This window comes from Chaetura pelagica, unplaced genomic scaffold (genome assembly GCF_000747805.2).
Source record: "Chaetura pelagica isolate M959 unplaced genomic scaffold, ChaPel_1.0 scaffold123, whole genome shotgun sequence".
NCBI classification, from domain to species: domain Eukaryota; kingdom Metazoa; phylum Chordata; class Aves; order Apodiformes; family Apodidae; genus Chaetura; species Chaetura pelagica.
The window spans coordinates 5344994-5364170 of NW_009953295.1; the positions used below are offsets into that span (position 1 = coordinate 5344994).

General features: G+C 41.2%; 1 protein-coding gene across 1 annotated transcript in view; it reads right to left on the bottom strand.

Annotated features, from left to right (window-relative positions):
• Window positions 1–14101: 14101 nt before the first annotated feature.
• ARHGEF7 (Rho guanine nucleotide exchange factor (GEF) 7) overlaps window positions 14102–19177 on the bottom strand; it is a 74144-nt gene continuing 69068 nt past the window's right edge. The window contains exons 18-20 of the mRNA XM_009997917.1: window positions 17970–18069; window positions 17327–17381; window positions 14102–14839 (exon numbers count right to left, since the gene is read on the bottom strand). Coding sequence (XP_009996219.1) covers window positions 14717–14839; window positions 17327–17381; window positions 17970–18069 — 278 coding nt within the window. The 3' untranslated portion in view covers window positions 14102–14716. The remainder of the gene's footprint in view (window positions 14840–17326; window positions 17382–17969; window positions 18070–19177) is intronic.

Consider the following 19177-nt stretch of genomic DNA (forward strand, 5'->3'; position numbering starts at 1 on the left):
TCTGTCATGAGATGAATTCCTACACAGGTTACTGAACGTTCGGAGTCACCTCATGACTGCAGGCATTTGCTGAGCTACAGGTAAATTACACCCTGGAGGATATAGGTATCCAAGAACAAATTCAGTTCTGTTTAGAGAGTTTATCCACGCTCAGTGCTCTCAGGCATCAGAACAAACCCCACGTTTCACTCTCTGCTTTGGACTCAGCTTGACATCAGGATAAATACAAATCAGAGAGGGGCTAGCACACCACATGCTCCCCCAGTCTGTACTCCTACATTATGGCTGTGCACAGCTTTTACAAGATTGTGCTTGTTCCAGACATAATATAATATTTACAACAAGCTCCTCTTGATCTAGTTTTGTTTTTCTACAAATTTGCCTGTACTGACAAATGCATCATGTAGGATTATTCATCAAAACGCACAATCTCCTTACAATACAAAGTCTCATAGCATGAACAAGGATAAATTAGAGTTTGGTGAGCTGTGAGGTGAACCTTATTTGTTCAGCATGTTTCAAAATCTAATACATTGCAGCAGATCTCAGAAGCACTCAGCTTTTGCAAAAACTCCTTCCCTATTTGATATTTTTCTGACAAGTACTGCAAGACTGCACTGTACCATTACAATTCTGAATCTTGTTTATTGCTTTAGCACAGTTTGAAGAAGCATCATGAGTCATTTAGAATATGTACAATTTTGCAATCTGTTTACATTTCAGAATTATCTCTGATCAAACGTGTTTTTTTTCTAGCCCTAAAGACAGGTTGTTTCTCCCCCTATCACCTCATATGGTGGAAGTTCATAATCTACTCTTCATACTCTAAGTATGTAAATCCAAAGTAAATAACTAGAAAGCATTTTGTTTTCTAATACCATGACTGAATAAATAACAGCTTGCCCCATCTATCACTATTTCAAAGACAAATGTTCTGAAATAGCTTACTTTGTGTCATCCTCCAAAGTCTGTCAGGAAATAAAGTTCATGAGGTGTCAGTCATTGTATTCCAGGTCTACTTTAACATATTCCCCTCAGCCTCACTACCCCAGCTTTGGCAGAGGCAAATACTTACTTGTCCGACAGTCTGAGCTACAGCAAATCGTTCAGCCTACTAACTTGTATCCCTCAACTATTCCCTTTTTACAGTTTTCAGCTCTACAGGTATAAATGACTCACAAAATAGGGTCTGAGGAAGAGATCTGTCATCACAGAGGGTTTGGGGTTTGTTTCATACAACTTCTCATTTCCATCTCAGCTCAATATGGACAGTCATGTTAGTTTCATACCCATTTTAAATAATTTAAAATATTTTTCTTTCAGCAACTGTAGCAGCACATCCAACCAATCCCTTAGCAATCCCCTGCAGTTGCAGCTTCAGGACACCATCTCAGCAGCCAGTGGGAACGCATGGCTTGGACCAGGGGCTTCACGGGCAGGTGAAAAAGAGATGGGTTCAAGAAAATCAAATCTGATCAGGGCTGCCTAAGAAATGGCCCTTGCAGAGCCACTGAGCTGAAGGAAGGTGATTGGATTGCCCAGGACCACATCAGTCAGCACAAAACCTACAAGCTCTGTGAAGCCTAGACAGAGTAATGTAGACATCAAAGGGAGAGAGGGCCTGAGTACAGAAGCAAGCCCTGAGCCATGAGCAAAAGGGACAAAGTGCCAAGGAGATAAGAGGATGCGTGTTTGACAAATTCACAGGGTTGGGTTTTCGTAAGCAAGTTCCCTAATCACTATTTCTCTACATTAATTATTTTTTTTTAATTCAAATATTGATGGCACTTCTTTAAACTGAACATGGAGACGAAAGTCTAGCAACACCATTGCAAAATTGCTGGGCAGCTAGAACAGAACTTGGCAACTAATCAAGCAGAACATTACTGGCTTTATAATGTTCTGGTGTTTTTAGCAAAACTGCAAATAGCCACATGACCCTATGGGCTGCCCATGGGCACAGTCTGCAGCAGCCACTGCCACACAGGCACCCACATCCTCAGTGCCCCATCGTGTTATTTTCAGCTGTTTTAAGACTGATAAGCAATTATGTGCTTCATGACGAGTCTGTATACACAGTTTTTACCCCACTTCCCTGAGGTACTTAGAAAACTGCAGAATCACTTGGCCAGCTCCTCTGCTTCTCATATTCACCTCTGAACAATTTTTTAACTTCCCAGTGGACTTTAACAATGTTTGACAAAGGGAGCGAGTTCTCGAATTTGCTATAACCCAACACTCATTAAACCCAAAAAGCTCTGTAAATCATTCTCCTTAAATCAAAACAAAACCAGACTCTACCTCATTAAGGCTGATCACAGAGCACTTCCAAATGCTGCACTTGCAGCCAAGGCAAGAGGCAGCACAGCCTCAAACCAGCATGTTTTTGCCTAGGAACTAAGTAATAGCTCACTAACTAGTTTAATATATGACGATGTGCACAGCCACTGCCTGCAAAACACATGAATGACCAGAGTAAACTACATCACTGCTTTCTGACCTTACTGGGAAAGCTTCTCTGTGGGCAGCTTGGAGATCCCATCTTGACACTGACAGGGAGTTTATGCTCAGTGACACTGCCTGGCAGAGGGAAAGACCAAGCCCTTGGCTGAAAGGAAAATGTGAGGAAACACTCTAAAAGAAAATGCTTCTTTGTGGTGCATGTCTGCTGTATTTTTGTTGGTAATGAGATGAGGAAGAGCTTCCAAAAAGCCACAGGTTCAGGTGGAAATGAAGATGAGAAAAGTGAGGGGGAATCTAATATGGTTGGGAAAACCAAAGCATTCAGAGCAGCTCAGGTCAGCAACTTCAGGATTAGGGGTAGGGATTTTTCCAGCTGCTCAGGAGCTACATCCTGTCCTCCATTCCCTGTGGTGAAGGCTGATGCTCGGGGAGGTCACACAGCATTCCACACTGCCCCACAGTCACCAGAGGGAATAAGAGGTGTAACTCACTAGAGAAACCAAGTAGAAAACAACAGAATGAGAAGCTCATGCTCTGTGAACCAAAAGCTGCCCAAAAATTTCCACCTCAGCTGGGACAGTGCTTGTGGGTTGTATGGTGTTTCCAGTTTCCTTTCTTCCCTGAAATAAAGCCTCTTGTTGCAGCCACTTCCAATAGCCAAGGGTTTGAGCAATGCTGAGCTGCTCCTCATCTGTCACTTCCCACTCAAGTTTAACACCCCTGCTCTTCACAGTGTGCATAGCATGCAGGACATGCTGCCTTGCTGAAGGATCATGTCAGTGTTTCCCCCACCAGGATAAGGAAAAAAAGGCCTTTTCACTGTTGTTTTCTCACATTAGAGCTCAGACCCATGTCATAGCTCCCTGGTTCACCTGTCATGTTCCCCCACAGTGCACCTTGGCACTTGGCTGCCAGATTTATGTGTGTAAACCAGCTGATGACCATCCTTTTGATTTGGAGTGCACCACAAAGGATGGCTGGTGCTACAGGGTGGTCCAACTGGCCTCTAAAAGTCTCTACCAAAAAGAAACCTCCTGGCACAGACCAAACTGGGATGTTCAGATGAATTCAGTTTTCCTGACATGTATAATGATTTAGACAGAGAATTGCTTTCCTTCCTGTCATAGACCAGTTCTTCTCACCTTACACAAATGCACCCGAGCTCTTTAACCCCAGCCTTGCAGAAAGCATAACTCTTCATGTTAAGTATTCTGTGGCGGATGCTGATAAAATCTGACACTCTTAATGAGCAGGAAGACATTCAGAATAGCCAGAGAATGGTGTGCTTTTTCTTTTAATCGAAGGCTTCCTTACTAGAGGGAAATGCATTGAGATGTTATTTCATCTCTTGCATTGAAATGTTATTTCAGTTTCCTTCCTAATAAAACCCAGTTAAACTAATTGTTTTAAAGGCACTTCTAAATGGACTCAAACCACAAACTGACATGCAAAAATAGCTGGAATACAGATTTTTATATGCTGTAAGTCTTCGTCTTCTTCAGAATAACAGGCATACACCAAGAAAATAAACCATTTCAAGGAACTATACTGAATTTCAAAAAAAAAACTGTGTGCTTCCGATGCCCTTTCATAGAATCAAGGAGTCGTTAAAGTTGGAAAAGACCTCTAATATCAAGACCAACCATCAACCCAACACCTCCATGCCAACTAAATCATGTCCCGAAGTGCTACATCCACCATCACCTCCAGGGATGGTGACTCCACCACTTCCCTAGGCAGCCTGTTCCAATGTCTGATCACTCTTCAGTAAATAATTTTTTCCTAATATTCAGTCTGAACCTCCCCTGGTGCAACTTGTGGCCATTTCCTCTTGTTCCATCACTTGTTACTTGGGAGAAGAGACCAAACCTCACCTCACTAGAACCTCCTTTCATGTAGTTGAAGAGGGAATAAGGTTCCCCTCAGCCTCCTTTTCTCCAGGATAAACAACACCACTTCCCTCATTAAGACATGTTCTCCGAATTTTCACCAGCTTCATTACTACTCTCTGGACTCACTCCAGCACCTCAGTGTCCTTCTTGTAGTGAGGGGCCCAGAACTGAACACAGGATTCAAGGTGCAGTCTCACCAGTGCCATGAGCAGGGGCACAATCCCCTCCCCAGCCCTGCTGGCCAGACTGTTTCTGACACAAGCCAGGATGCTGTTGGCCTTCTTGGCCACCAGGGCACACTGCTGGCTCACTTTAAGCGGGCTGTCAACCCACACCCCCAGCTCCTTTTCCTCTGGGCAGTTTTCCAGCCACTTATTCCCAAGCCTGTGGCGTTGCCTGGGGTTGTTGTAACCCAAGTGCAGGGCCCGGCGCTTGGCCTTGTTGAACCTCATACAATTGGCCTTGGCCCATTGATCCAGCCTGTCCAGCTCCCCCTTTCAGAACAACTTTCCTGTTTTAAAACCTGTAGCAGGCAAATTGTGCGGTGTTGATTTATGCAACTACCCACTGCAGACACTCAGGTATGCTGTACTCATAAATATGATCATTTATAAAAGTGAGATTTTTACAGCCCAAAATCTAGGCCTGGGAATATTTCTATGCACTAAGCCCTCAGAAGTGAAGTTCTCCATTCAACCACAAACCAAGTCTGTTAAATGAGAATAATTCAAGATCCTTGTATAATTTTCTTCATTACATCCCAAAAATAATTGAATGTAAATCTGGTCATTACAGTCACTTATCTTTTTCCTTTTTCCATGAATAGGAAAAACTAGTCTTGGCAGCTTAAAATGTGATGTCTACATGGGCACATACAGCCTCTCAAAATTGAGGAACATTCTTCCCTTACAACATCTGTAGACAAAGCTGATCTCCAACCCTCACTCTGACTCAGCAGGTGAGATACAAGATGGGACATGTTATTTTAGTCCCAGTCGTCTGTGAACTGCCATATCTCCAAAGCAAGATTCCTGCATAGAGTTTGACAGAGTAAAGGGCAGTGAGACACAGCAGCCCACGTCTAAGAACTCCCTGTTTGGACAATGTCCATTTTGTTTTCTTTCCTCACGTGAGCTATCTCCTCCTCTGGGTAGTGGTCCACACCAACACTGCTGTTGGGTGGGAGTTAAGGAATCCTCTGCACTAACATGAAACACACACGAGAGCACATCCTAACCTGAAGTGCAGGTGTCAGGATTCACTGCAGCAGTGGGATGCCGTGCAGCAGGCACATCTCCTCCACGACTGCTCCACCTTCCCAGGTGCCCACGCACAATTGGTGCCTGGCTCTGCAAGTGGAACCAAACAGTGATGAGGATCATGGTCCATCTAGGCTGGAGGTGCCACCAAGGTTAAGTCAGCCTATGCACTACACCAAAATCACCTTCATTAAGAAAAGAAGACAGGTTCTTGTCATAGGAGACTCTCTCCTGAGGGGATCAGGAAGCTCAAGATGCTGACCACAACCACTTCCTACAAAAGTCTGCTGTCTCCCTGGGACCAGATTGAAGGTGTTATGAGTAAATGTCCTATCCTGGTATGGCCCTCAGGTTATTATCCATTATTGCTTTTTCACCTAGGCAGCAGCAAAGTTGCAAGAAATCCAAAGGTGACAAAAAGAGACTTCAGGGCCTTGGGATGATGGGCTAAGGAATCAGGACAACAAGTAGTGTTTTCCTCTATGCTTCCAGTTGCAGGGAAAAATACTGGAAGAAACAGGAAGACCCAGCTGATCAATACCTGGCTCTGTGACTGGTGTTAATGGTAGAATTTTGGTTTTTTTGATCACGAGTTGGTCTACAAAACACCCGTCCTGCAGGCAACAGAGGGGGGTACACCTGTCTCAAAGGGGGAAAGCATCTTTGCACAGGAGTTAGCAGGGCTCATCAAAACAGCTTTAAACTACATTTGAAGGTGGAAAATGATAAAACCAGGCTCACTAGTGATAAGCCTGTGAGTGACATGTGAATGTTTAAGGAATTATGTGCTAGCAAGGTCCTTCAGTCTGCTCCATGATGTGCAAAGTGCACTGGAGCACATTTGAAGGGTCTTTAATACACACAGCACCCACTTCAGTGAGTGTAGAGGATGGAGATCCACACAGCAGCCAAGATGCAAAGGCTGTTGGTGCATCAGAAACCACAGAAGCACCTGAAAGCAATCACGTAGGAATTAGGGTTTCTCTCACAATAAAGGTGGCAGGATCACTAGCCCAACTGAAGTGCATCTACACCAATGCACACAGCACAGGCAATATATAAGAGAAGCTGGGAACTGCTGTACAGCAGGAAAACTAGGATGTAATTACAATCTCAGAAACGTGGTGGGATGACTCACACAACAACAGATGGTTATAAACTCTTCAGAAAGCAAGAAAGGAGAGGCAGTGGGGTGGCCCTGTATGTTAAGGAGTGTTTTGACTGTGAAGAGCCTGATGATGGGGATGAAAGGGTCAAGTATTAATGGTAAATATCAGGGGGAAGGCCAATAAGGCAAATATCACAGCCAGAGACTGACACAGACCACCCAACGAGGACAATCAGATGATATATTCTTTAAACAGCTGGGAGAAGTCTCACAAACACCAGTGCTTGTTCTCATGAGGGACTTCAACTTACCAGATGTCTGCTGGAAACACAGTACAGCAGAGAGGAAACAGTCTAGGAGGTTCCTGGAGTGTGTGAAGGATAACCTTCTGCCACAGCTGGTGAGGGAGCCAACTAGGGAAGGTGCCCTGCTTGACTTGTCGATTGTGAACAAAGAAGGACTTGTGGGTGATGTGATGGCTGGAGGCTGTCTTGGGCACAGTGATCATGAAATGATAGAGGTTTTGGTTCTTGGAGAAGTAAGGAGGAGGGTTAGCAGAACTTCCAACTACCACCTTGGACTTCCAGAGGGCAGATTTTGACCTCTTTCGGAGACTGGTTGACAGAATGACTTGGGAGGCAGTCCTAGAGGCAAAGGAATGCAGGAAGGCTGGACACTCTTAAAGAAGGAAAACTTAAAGGCACAGGAGCAGGGAATCCATGTGTGGTGAAAGATGAGCCAGCAGGGAAGAAGAGAGGCCTGGCTGAACAGAGAACTCTGGTTGGAACTCTGGAAAAAATGGAGAGTTTATGACCTTTGGAAGAAGAGGCAGGCAACTCAGGGGGACTACAAAGATGTCATGAGGCAATACAGGGAGAAAATTAGAAGGGCCAAAGCCCAGACAAAATTTAATCTGGCTACTGCTGTAAAAGACAATAAAAAATGTTTCTGTATGTTTCAATAGCAACAAAAGGTGCACTAAAGAGAATCTTCAGCCTTTATTGGATGCAGGGGGGAAACACAGTGATCAAGTATGAAGAATAGGCTGAGTTACTTAACACTTTCTTTGCCTGGGTCTTTAGTAAGACCAGTTGTCTTGGGGTACCCAGCACCCTAAGCTGGAGGACAGACACAAGGAACAGGACAAAGCCCCCATAATCCAAGAGGAGATGGTCAGTGACCTGCTACCCCACTCAGACACACAGGTCTATGGGGCCAGCTGGGATACACCCCAGGGTACTGAGGGAGCTGACAGAAGTGCTCACCAAGCCACTTCTCATTATCTATCAGCTGCCCTGGCTAACTGCAGAGATCCCACTTGACTGGAGGTTAACAAATGTGAAACCCACCTACAAAAAGGGCCAGAAGGAGGATCCAGGGAACTACAGGCCTTGTCTGACATTGGAGCCACGGAAGGTTATGGAGCAGATCATCTTGAGTGCCATCATGCAGCACATGCAGGACAACCGGGCCATCAGGCCCAGTCAGCATGGGTCTATGAAAGGCAGGTCCTGCCTGATGAGCCTGATCTTCTAAGACAAGGTCACCTGCTCAGTGGATGAGAAAAAGGTTGTGGATGTTTCTCAGTTCCTCCAAAATTTTGCCTGCCTTAGATAGAGTAAGGCCTGTGATTAAAATGAGCTAGTGATCACAGCCCAATTCCTTGCTTAGTTTCGCCTCACAATGAACTTGATCCCATGTTATCTCAAAATGGCATTGTGCTGAAAGAGGCTTTGTGAAGCTGAATGTTCAGACACTAGGATAAATTATTCGTGCTGCAGGGAAGTGCTGAAAAAACCACACAAATCCCATACACATGCCTGGGTCAAATGGTGCATGAACACTTTCGACTGTGACTGTCTACTTTTGTTCTACAGGATAAAAGGTTAATACTCTCTATATCCTGGAGCTTGAAAAACAACTACAAAATATACAAAAAGCTAACTCCAGTTGGCTATAAAAGCATACAAAAGTACCACTATTAACAAATGCAGGGCAAGTGAGTGGTTTCTGACAAAGCAGAAGCTAACACAGTCCCCTGCTGGAAAAATACTGTAAAAACATGGTATTTCTGTATTGCTCATCTATGTCTACAGCTAACACAGAACTACCATATGCTGCTTGACAGGCAAGAGATAGTCTAACAAAACCTGAGTGATACACTGACTGAAAAAAAAAATCCCATTAAATGTTTGGGAAACCTTACCAGGCCTACCAAAAAACATCAGAATAGTCATTAGGAAAAGGTTCTTCAGTGAGATGGTGCTCAGTCACTGAACAGGCTTCCCAAGGCAGTGGTCACAGCACCAAGCATGTCAAGAGTTCAAGGAGCATCTGGGAGATGCTCTTAGCCTTATGGTTCAGCTTTAGGTAGTCCTCTGAGAAGTGGGTGTTGGACTTTATGCTCCTAGTGGATCCCTTCCATTTTGAGATATTCTGTAGTATCCTGGATGTCTCATACAGCACACCACATTCCTGGGACTGGTGTGTTTAGCAGCAAGTAAAAACTTTCTCACTGCATCAAGTGTCCATTGCCTTTTAGATGTCAACCTGAAACCACCCTCATGGTCAGACTCACTGCTTCTCACTGCTTCAATAGAGGGGAGCCAGAAGGTCAGGGTCAGACATGCACAGGGCTTCACCTGCCCAGGCTCATTAGCACAGCCATGTTAATTGGAAAGCCAGCAGATATGCCTGCAGGTGTACACGGGACAGCTAGGCAAACGGGGGACAAGGCAGATTCATGGCTACTCAAGACTGTTCTTGGGGTTAAAGCACAGAAGCAAGCTCTGCCAAGCATAAAAGAGAGCCTGTGTGTGTTTGAGGAAGGGAACAGAATCAGTGAGAACATTCAGGAACTATTGGGAGCACCCGAGCAAATCTTGGACTGCTAAGATCTGCACTACGTAAATAACAGTGAAGCAACTGTTAACTGTGCCCACTAACTCATGGAATTGTAGCTCTCCTGCAACACAAGAATTAGATTTGAGCCTGAATGGTAGCCCCAGGCCAGCCACTCAAAGGAAAAGCTCAGGAGGCTAATTTAGTTCCAAATCCAGGCTCAGCTCCACTTTCAAGATGGTATTTGATTTATGTAAAGAAAAAACACAACTGCAGAGCACACACAGGGAAATATGGCAAGCCTACATCCTTGCAGAGCAAATTAATCTCAAATTTCATCTCACTATTTCTCCAAAGTACAAATTCCACATCTCTGGGACCCTCCAGCATCAGCACTGTGGCGCTTGTGGTGTACATACACACACAGGTTTCTCCCACTCCTTCCCTGACTCTTTTATGCCTTTCACTCCCCATAACCAAAAGTTGTTACATCTCCCTTTCTTTCCCACCTTGCCCTATCCTAGCAATCAAAGGTGTCCACTGCAAGTGGGTAAAAGCAGGTCCTGCACCTAAATTTCTGCCCCTACTAGGGGTATTGGCCCCAAAAGAATATACATTAGATACATGTCAGGCAAGCAGCAGCAGTCTGGGACAGAGCTGAGCCCCTCTGCCAAAATGATGGTGCCTCAAGGAAACCATATTTAAGAGTGCAGCAGTGAGGAAACATTGTGAGAAACATCCCTGTCAACACCTAGGTCTGAGGGAAACTAAGGTGCTCCAGGTGCTGGAGCAGGCTCCCATGCAGCCCATGGAGATCCCTGCAGTCTGTGGAGGACCCTGTGCTAGAACAAGTGCCTTGAAGGAAGCTGCTTTCCAGAGCACCCACACTGGGAGAGGCTCCTGGAAGGAACTGTGACCCAGAGGGAAAGCACATTCAAGCAGGTTTATCCTTGAAGGACTGCAGGCCCTGGAGCAGGAAAAAGCATGAGGAAGGAGAAAGAGGAACTGCTATGGACAGACTGCAACCCCTCTTCCCCACACCCCTGTGCTGCTTGGTTTGGGGAGAGGGGAAGATAGGGGCATCAGAAAGGAAGGAGTGAAGTTCAGCCTGGGAAGAAACAACAGGGGAGGGGAAAGGTGGCACAGTTTTTTCTCTTTGTTCCTCATCATCCAACTCTATTTTTAAATGGCAATTTTATTTTTTCCCCCCAGTGCCTGTTTTGCCCATTAGCTTTTCCACAAGCTTTTCCATGTTATTCCTTTCCCCATTTCCTGCTAAGGCAGAGGATGCTGTAAGACAGCAGCTGGGTAGGATCTGGCAGCCAGTCAAGGTCAACCCACCACAGTAACAAACACCCAAAAAGAAATTCCCAAAAACACCTAAGGTGAAAAGTAAATGAATATTTCAAATTGTGGGAAATACCTGTCTTTACAGTGACAAACCAAGAGAAAAGCTGGAAAACATGAGATTTCTTCTGACAAAAGTTGCAAATATCTACATTTTAAGTTCTCTGCTCTTTTAAATATACCTCCTTGCTAGACTAAGATAAACATATTGTTTCTCAAATCTCAGGTGCTCAGTTATTAATGGCTTCAAATGCCTTGTTCAAAGACTGAAACCATCTTTCAAACAAACTATTCTGTCCACTGTCCTTTGCATTTCCATCATCGTGCACAAACCAATAACCTGGTTATGTGCCTACCACAGTCATCCCCCTCTCCTATTTCAGGTAGCACCAAATAAAGTCTTGATGATACACTTACCACAAATTTCAGGTCTATTCAGCTAAATCATGCATGTAGACAAGTATTTTACCTTATTTGTGCAGCAAATTGATTTTCTAGTGTTTTCTGTTTTCTTCCCTTTTGTTATATTCTGCCTTTGATCTCCTATCTTATGTTACCTTAGCAGTTCAGGGTTGCCAAAATTCCTCAGTGCAAGAAAGTCAAGAACCTACTTCTGACTTCCTTAAGCAACCCTCATTTGGTTTGTTTTCCAGGTGTCGATTTGCTATCGTAAAAAAACATGAAGAAGCCCTTCCAATACAGTATGCCAACTATGAAATACAAGAGGTCTTTTTCCATGAAGGAAAAAAAGAAATGTAAAGCCCTTCTTCTTCATCTCATAGCCCACACATTAAGATGAAATGTAACACTTCATAGGGTAAGGGAAAAAATCATGGTTTAATTACAACAATGTAGCATAAACACTTCAGTAGTGATACCAGGATATTATTGTGATGTCTAAACTTGAGTTCTCCACAGACACTGTAAACAGACACTCTAAATTCCCTAAATGATTGGCATTAAGAAAGTTTACACAAAGGCAGTCAGTTGTTTAAGATACCATGACATGGTGAGACAAACACGCATACATCAGTAAGTACAGGGAAATGTTATGCTACATTTTGGACAGTTCAGAACTGAAAGTGCTTCACATCTATAGGATAAGAAATGGCTTCATCTCCTCATCCCTAAATGATGAGAGCAAAGAAATAACCCTTTATAAGGTTAAATAAACAGTGCCCCATTTATCCATGCTTATATAAAGTTTCCAACAATTCAGAAGGTCCATGGTGAAATTTACAATCTATATACAGTATAACAAATTGTCACAGAAAAAAGTTCAGATACTCCTTGGTTCTCAAAAGCCTGAAGCTCACTCTCTGCACTAAAGACAAAGCTACTTACAATATCAGATGGGGTCTTTTCCTTTTTTTTTGTTTTGTAAAAATTAGTCAGCCCAAATCCACCTTGAATAAAATTAGTCCCCAAGTTCTTGGTCATATTTAACAACTGCTTAACCCCAGTGTTTAAGGCATGTTCATTAGATGTCAGGATAGGGGTACTGTCAGAAATTATAATAGTCACAGGTACTAAGAGTCAGCAAATTTACATAGCAATGCCACTCATTACAGTATAATGTACAACAAACTGTTATGATGGAAGTTGTTCCTGAGTTAAAATTTGCTAGGTACTGCTAAGATTCATGTTTTCCTTTTATACTTTTTCCTCTGTCTGGAATGTCCTTTCACATATGCTCAGTTGAAAATTAAAATTCACTCTGCAAATAGCCTGCATGTCAGAATGTAAAAATGTTAGAAAAATTCTAGTTATATTCCTGTTCCTAAATATACATTTAGCCAAGATGTTATGAATTTGCAGGATTTAGTATCACTTAGTTTTTAGCAAGAGTATTTTTTAAACATGAAGATAATTATAAATGTCAGTCCACATTTTTGTGCTACTTCAAACAACAGGAAAATATTTTGGTATTAAGAATTACCATAAATGTAAAGTTCAATGAATATACGTAACTCCAAAATTGTAGACGTTTTCTTATCCAGCCTGCTCCTTTAGAATTAAAGACATTTTATACTATAGGAACACAAATTAAAATACCTACAAATATATTCAGCTTTTAAATCAGACAACTAATTGCTATTTAGAATCATCAGGATCCATTCCCAGAGAATTGTTTCTTAAGTACATAATAACTGACATTCTTTCCTATTTTAAAAAAGCTGTTCTTGGCTGAGAAAAGTGGATAGTTTTAAAAATACAATTTTTATTAGATTCAAAATGTAAATAACAATTCCTACCACTCTAATCATCCTGGCTCCAATTCTTTAAAGTTCATATAAACATTTGCTCAAGTCTGAGCATTAGATTTAACAGGAGCTTAGGGTGCTGGAAAATCAAGATGACAAAAGGTGCGACTCAGGTCTGTGCTATGCCTGCACTTCTGACTGTCAGCTGAAGAAAAAACCCCTCAGAAAATTGCACCCTCTGGAGTTTGCTCCAAAATTTGCTGAAACCAATTAAACATTTACAAATGAGCTTTAATGCAATCAGTATTTTAAGTGCTCCAACTGAAGCTCACTGCAGCGATGTCACATCTCCTATTTTAAATACAAGAAAGGATTGTAGTAATTGCACCTCTCAGAGTAGGAATAAATGTTCATTAATGTATTTTCAAATGTCAGCAGTGCAAATTGTGAATTACAGTATGATTAAAAACATCTTAGTTCCAGATTTTCCATTTAAATCCTAGTAGGACAGAAACCAGCAACACACTGAGAAAACAGGGTGGGAAAGGAACTACTCTGCTCCAACAGTCTAGGAAGTCCAAACAGAATCTTACATAGTGGTATAAAAACAAAGCTCTAAATGAAGTCTGGACTAGTCTACGTGTCCTATGCACAAAGGTTAGCTAGAATTTAATTGTTGTGACCATAAAATATAAATAGCAACAATTCATTCACAAAATTCTGGATTAGATTGATGTGGGGTTTTTTTTGCTTTAACTGTATGATCCCTTAAATTATCAGCTGGCTGTATGTTTAAGCACAACAACAGAAAATGTAGTACATAAACACCTAAAAAACACAGTCATGAAAAGCAGGCAAGTACATCAGTCTTTTGGTGGCCAAAGCACAACAGATTAGTCTGCCAAACAAGTGTACGTGAATGTAAATCATGGGCATTAGTTTTGTTAAAAACTGTTTCTACTGTCAATAAACAGCTGTTTTAATACTGTTCTTAAAGAATTGTAAACTGTTTAAAAATGTATGCACAGACATAAATAACAGTAGAGGATTTAAATACAGTGGTCTACAGGAAAAATAGGTTTTAAATCAGCATGTGTGATGAGTGGGTAATTTGGAACGAATCCATAATTATCCACAAAGAACCCCAATCTTTCCTAGGTAAGACAGTACTGCCATAATTTCTAACACTTGTGACCATTTATAACAACAAGAGAGAAAAAAAACCCATATGAGCCCTGATACATCAATCACATTTGCATTCAAAATTACAGATATTTACAAGAAAAATATATATTTAATTAAAAAGCCACTGAAAAACATGGTCTTTTAGTCAGGTGCTGCACTTTCTGCAAAATGAGGTAATTTAGATGCAAACAAATTAAGTTTAGTAGAGTTCAGAATCCACAGTCTCCACACTTAAAGAGTACAGATTGCTTCAGGAAATGGCTTGACTGCTTCTCTATGTTCAAAGCAAGGAATCACTAGATCCAGTTAAATCCTGTTTTGTAGTGCTCTTGATGCAACACTGACTAATGTCAGAAGGCTTCCCAGCTCAGTTTACAACTGGTCTTTCAATAGAAAGAAAAAGGGAAAAAAAATTAGTTATAAGTTGGTTTCATCCCAAGATGGATCATTCATGTTCTTTAGAACTTTTCTAACAAGCTTCTCCAAGTCCTTGCGAGCTCTTTGTTCTTCTTCTAGTGATTTCTTCATCTTTTTGTTATCCTGTTCAGAGATAGAAATATTAGTGGGTTTTGGGTTGGTTTTGGTTTTTTTTTCTTGCAGCTCTTTTCTGACCACACATACATTGTATATTACAAATTCTGAAGGCTCTTCTCAGTTAGACTGCTATTAGCTGTTCAAAAGCAAAACCCTCTATTAAAATTTCCCAAGTTCACACAATGCAACAAAACCCACCAAATGGAAACTAAGCTATTTGTTTCCTTTTTATACTTAGAGGTCCTTTATAATGCAAGTGCTAGTAACAGATGGCCAATAAGCTTGAGTTCTTCTGCTCAAATCTGATCAATGAAGAGTAGAATATATTTGTTGTTAATGGAGATGGGAAACGGAGCAGTAAGTAGAATAAATACCCCCCTCTAGGAGCCTCCTGTGATTACAACTGGTTTCACAACCTCAGAAAAGCTTCTTAAAACATAATGCAAATGAACTTGCTTCATTAGGAAAGTAAATAGTTGAAAGGAGTATCTTGAAAACCATTATGTTCTCTGGTAAGTGTTTGGTGACTAGATTTTAAACCATTTTTAAATTACTACCAACAGTCTAAGAGGAGTCTTAATTTCAGGGAACACCACCACTCGGCATGCATATTAACGAGTGAGTCAGTTCTCAACATGAAGCGCCATCAGGTAATACTGAAATACCATCAACGACAGGACCATAAGGATGTCACTGACCAAACCACAGTAATGCTTACATTGTTTAATCCTGTACAGGCCAAGGTGACGCTGGCAACAGTGGGGAAGCAACCAGAAGATAAGACAACATTATAAGAAGGCCCCAAGACAACAAGTCGACAGGTGTTTAACAAACAGGATGGGATCAACAGCTGCTGCCTCCCTAACTCCATTCCCTCAACTTTGTTGAGACACTCAGGAATTTCATTCTTCTCCTGCAGGTATACATTTATTTTCCATTACTAACTGCCAGTTCAGGACTATTCAAGTTCAGTGCCTGTGGAGCAACAGCTACAAATAACCTATAGAAGCTGCTGCAAGAGAGACCCCATGTCATGTGGTAACTCTCCGACTGGCAGTTTGGGGTCTCCAACAACTGATGCGCTATGTACTCCCAAATCCATTCAGTCCTTGGTTACCTGGGACCTCCCCAGCTTTTGTATCTGATTGGCAGATTGTATCTGCCACTTTTCCAGTTGGCAACATCACAGCTTCCAAGGCAGCTTTAATAGATCTTGGCTTTGGAAGATGGAAGATTCTGATGAGACTGTCTTGTTTGTAAAGGCAACATAAAAGAGAGCTACTGCTTGAAGTTCAGAAGGTGACATTTTGTTTAGGGTCACAGAGATCTCTCAGGCCTCAATGAAGCAGCACATTTATCCTTTGTACAGAAGCAACCCGCCATGGGAATATTAGTGGGTTATCATGGCTGCTTGTACTAAGTGAATTGTATTTTTAAAGACTGCCAAATTCACATCAAACCTCGGGTACGCATTTGGGATGTCAAAAAACCAAAAAAGTTAAATACTAAAGATGCCAACTGTCCTATGTCAAGGAACATGAACACATCCTTAGAAACACTGGGCATGCTTACAGATAAGCAAATAATTTGGACTCATTTTTACAGCTCCAAACCTATAGCAATTTGACTGCAAATCCATTTTATATAAACACAGGAGATTTTATCTGACTTCTTGAGTCATAGATCTGTTAAGGTCAGTCAGCAAACTCAGCCATTGGAGAGTGAGGATAATTCAATGCTCTTTTGCCTACACATCAAACAATGACTGCTTGCAGCAGCATTAACTCAGGTTAAACAGTCTGGGTTCTGACAAGAAAAAGGTATTTTTAAACACCTGATTTTGGATATTTAAAACAAGCTTAAAATATCAGCTGCGATTTCCATACCAGCACCTCAGGTGAGATCTTGCACAACTCTCTTATGTGAGAAAGAAGCACCCTAAGCTAACCTAAAGCTCCCACTGAAAAAAGATCATGTCACAGATACTGAAAAAGAACCTTGTCTACCAAAATGAGAGGTTTTAAGAACTGATTTGTAAGAGGTGTTCAGGTTACTGAAAGACTGCTAATCAAGGCCTCAATATATCCAGACATTTCTACTACTAAAATTATACATACCAAGAACATATATGATTGATTTCAAGGTCTCTGTAAGCTTATTCTGTTGGTGATACAGCAGAACTGAGTTTGCTTAACACTTTCAGCATTTCACAAGTCATAACATCCAAAACTAAATAAAACACAGCTTAGTAAGTCAACTCAGTGAGAGGATACTTAACACCCTTCTCAAAGACTAGTGCTCTAAGGACAGATGACATCCACAAGAGTGCGCTTTTTTGTTAAATGGGTATGTTTTACTTTTAAAAGTTAATCTAGTCTAAAATTCTAATTAATTTCAGTTGGAGTCAATCAACTTACAAGCTGTATTTATTTTTATAGCCAGCGTTCCATCTTTCCATTCTCCCTGCTAATATAAATGTAGGAAGTTACCAACCTGTCTTAACTCCTGTACTTCATCCTTTAATGCATATACTGTGTCAACAAGGCTTCTAAAATGGAAAAAAAGAAATTCTGTTACAACCATTTTCAGAAATAGATGTCTAAACCTATTATTAGACAAGCCTGTTCAATGAAATGCATTAAAAAACCCCAAACCCGCAGCTAACAGCCAATTTCAAATTTATGTTTAAACATTGTCTCTTATCCTGACTTATATTCAGTAGGGCAAAGGCATGTTATCAGCTTCTGTGACAGGATACACTTCTGAAGCACGTATGGACCTGTACTGTTTTCTATACTGCAGCTTTCTGTAACAGACCTGTACTTCATTTCCAAGACACACCTTCCCAAAAAAACAGAATGACATCACACACTAACTAGAAAGATCACACCAAGTTAATATCTAAATCCTGTGGCACTTGGAAAAAACTATTTATGAGTGAAACATATCACTCTTGGCATGGAAGGTAGAGGTTGCACAGTGTATACAAAGAAACTAGACTACAAGCACAGGACTGGCAGCATACCCTACACAGCTCAGTTCCCTACTACAGATACACCAGTTACACACTACTATAATAGGAGGAGAAAAGAGTGCAGTTTACTAGCTTAATCCATCATTCATTAAATGTTCTTACTTCTCTTCTATAACAGTCTGACCATTACTTTTAGTTTCTTCTACAATAATTTTTTCCTCTTCTGGAAGCAGGACTTGAGGAGCTGATTCTTTACGGGAACCTGTTGTGAAAATAAATTTAAAAATGAGCATCTCACAAATATTGCTGGGGCATTTCAAAGATTACTATTTCATTCACTGCATGATACGCCTGCATGACCCAGGTACATCACCTTCCATTTCCCCCACCCCCCCTTCCCAAGTTTTTTGACACGTTTTTTACATTTGAAACCACAGCCTTACAACAAACAACTGGCTGACAATTCCTATCCTGCTGCTGAGGTAACTCCTTGTGTCAACGATGGGGATGCTACAAACTGTTCCATGAACAGTGTACCACTCAACTCTCAGCAAAAGCTACATTAATTCACCACAGCTGACTCAAAAAAAGACAGATGTGTTTAAGTAACAGCAATATTAAGCCTCAAGGACAGATTCTGATCCCATACTAACACAAATCCATGAAATAATTCAATTCTAAATCAATTACTCTTATCAGTAAGGAGCAGAATACTGGTATCAAACAACACAGGGATGGAAGAAAAAAGTTAAAATCCTTTTCCCCTGAAACACTATAAACAACACAATTGTGTCCCTGTGCACACACACGTATTCACACACATATAGCTTTTCAGTCTTATTAATTCCTACCAAATTAAATACATCCTCTGTATTTCATAAATGTTTTTAAAAGCACTTTATGGTTTGACAATAAAAACTCAAAACATTCCAACATATTCAAAACATTTTCCACAATCATTACAATTTATAACAGCAAGATAATACATATAGATTCTAAAAAGGTAGCTCTGAATAGAAAAATCTACAGCTCAAAGATGTGTATACATTTATACATAAAGTAAGTATTCTAGAAATGCTAATTAGGCTGCAATAAATTACAAGTTTGTGTTTGGTTTTTTTAAAGAAGAAGGTCTATAAAATAAATTGCTGCCTATGCATTTGTTCAGAATTCAAACACAGCAGATAAGGCATTAAAGTTCTTGCATATTTTAACCAAGATACCAGTTTCAACAAACAAGGTACACTTGCCTACCAATTCACTGTAATGAACTTTCATTAACAAATGTCTTAAGTCTAGTACAGTTTGAGCTATTAAGTAGGTAGCACAGGGTGCAAGCCTGTTGAGAGAAATTAGTTAGCCCTGCTGAA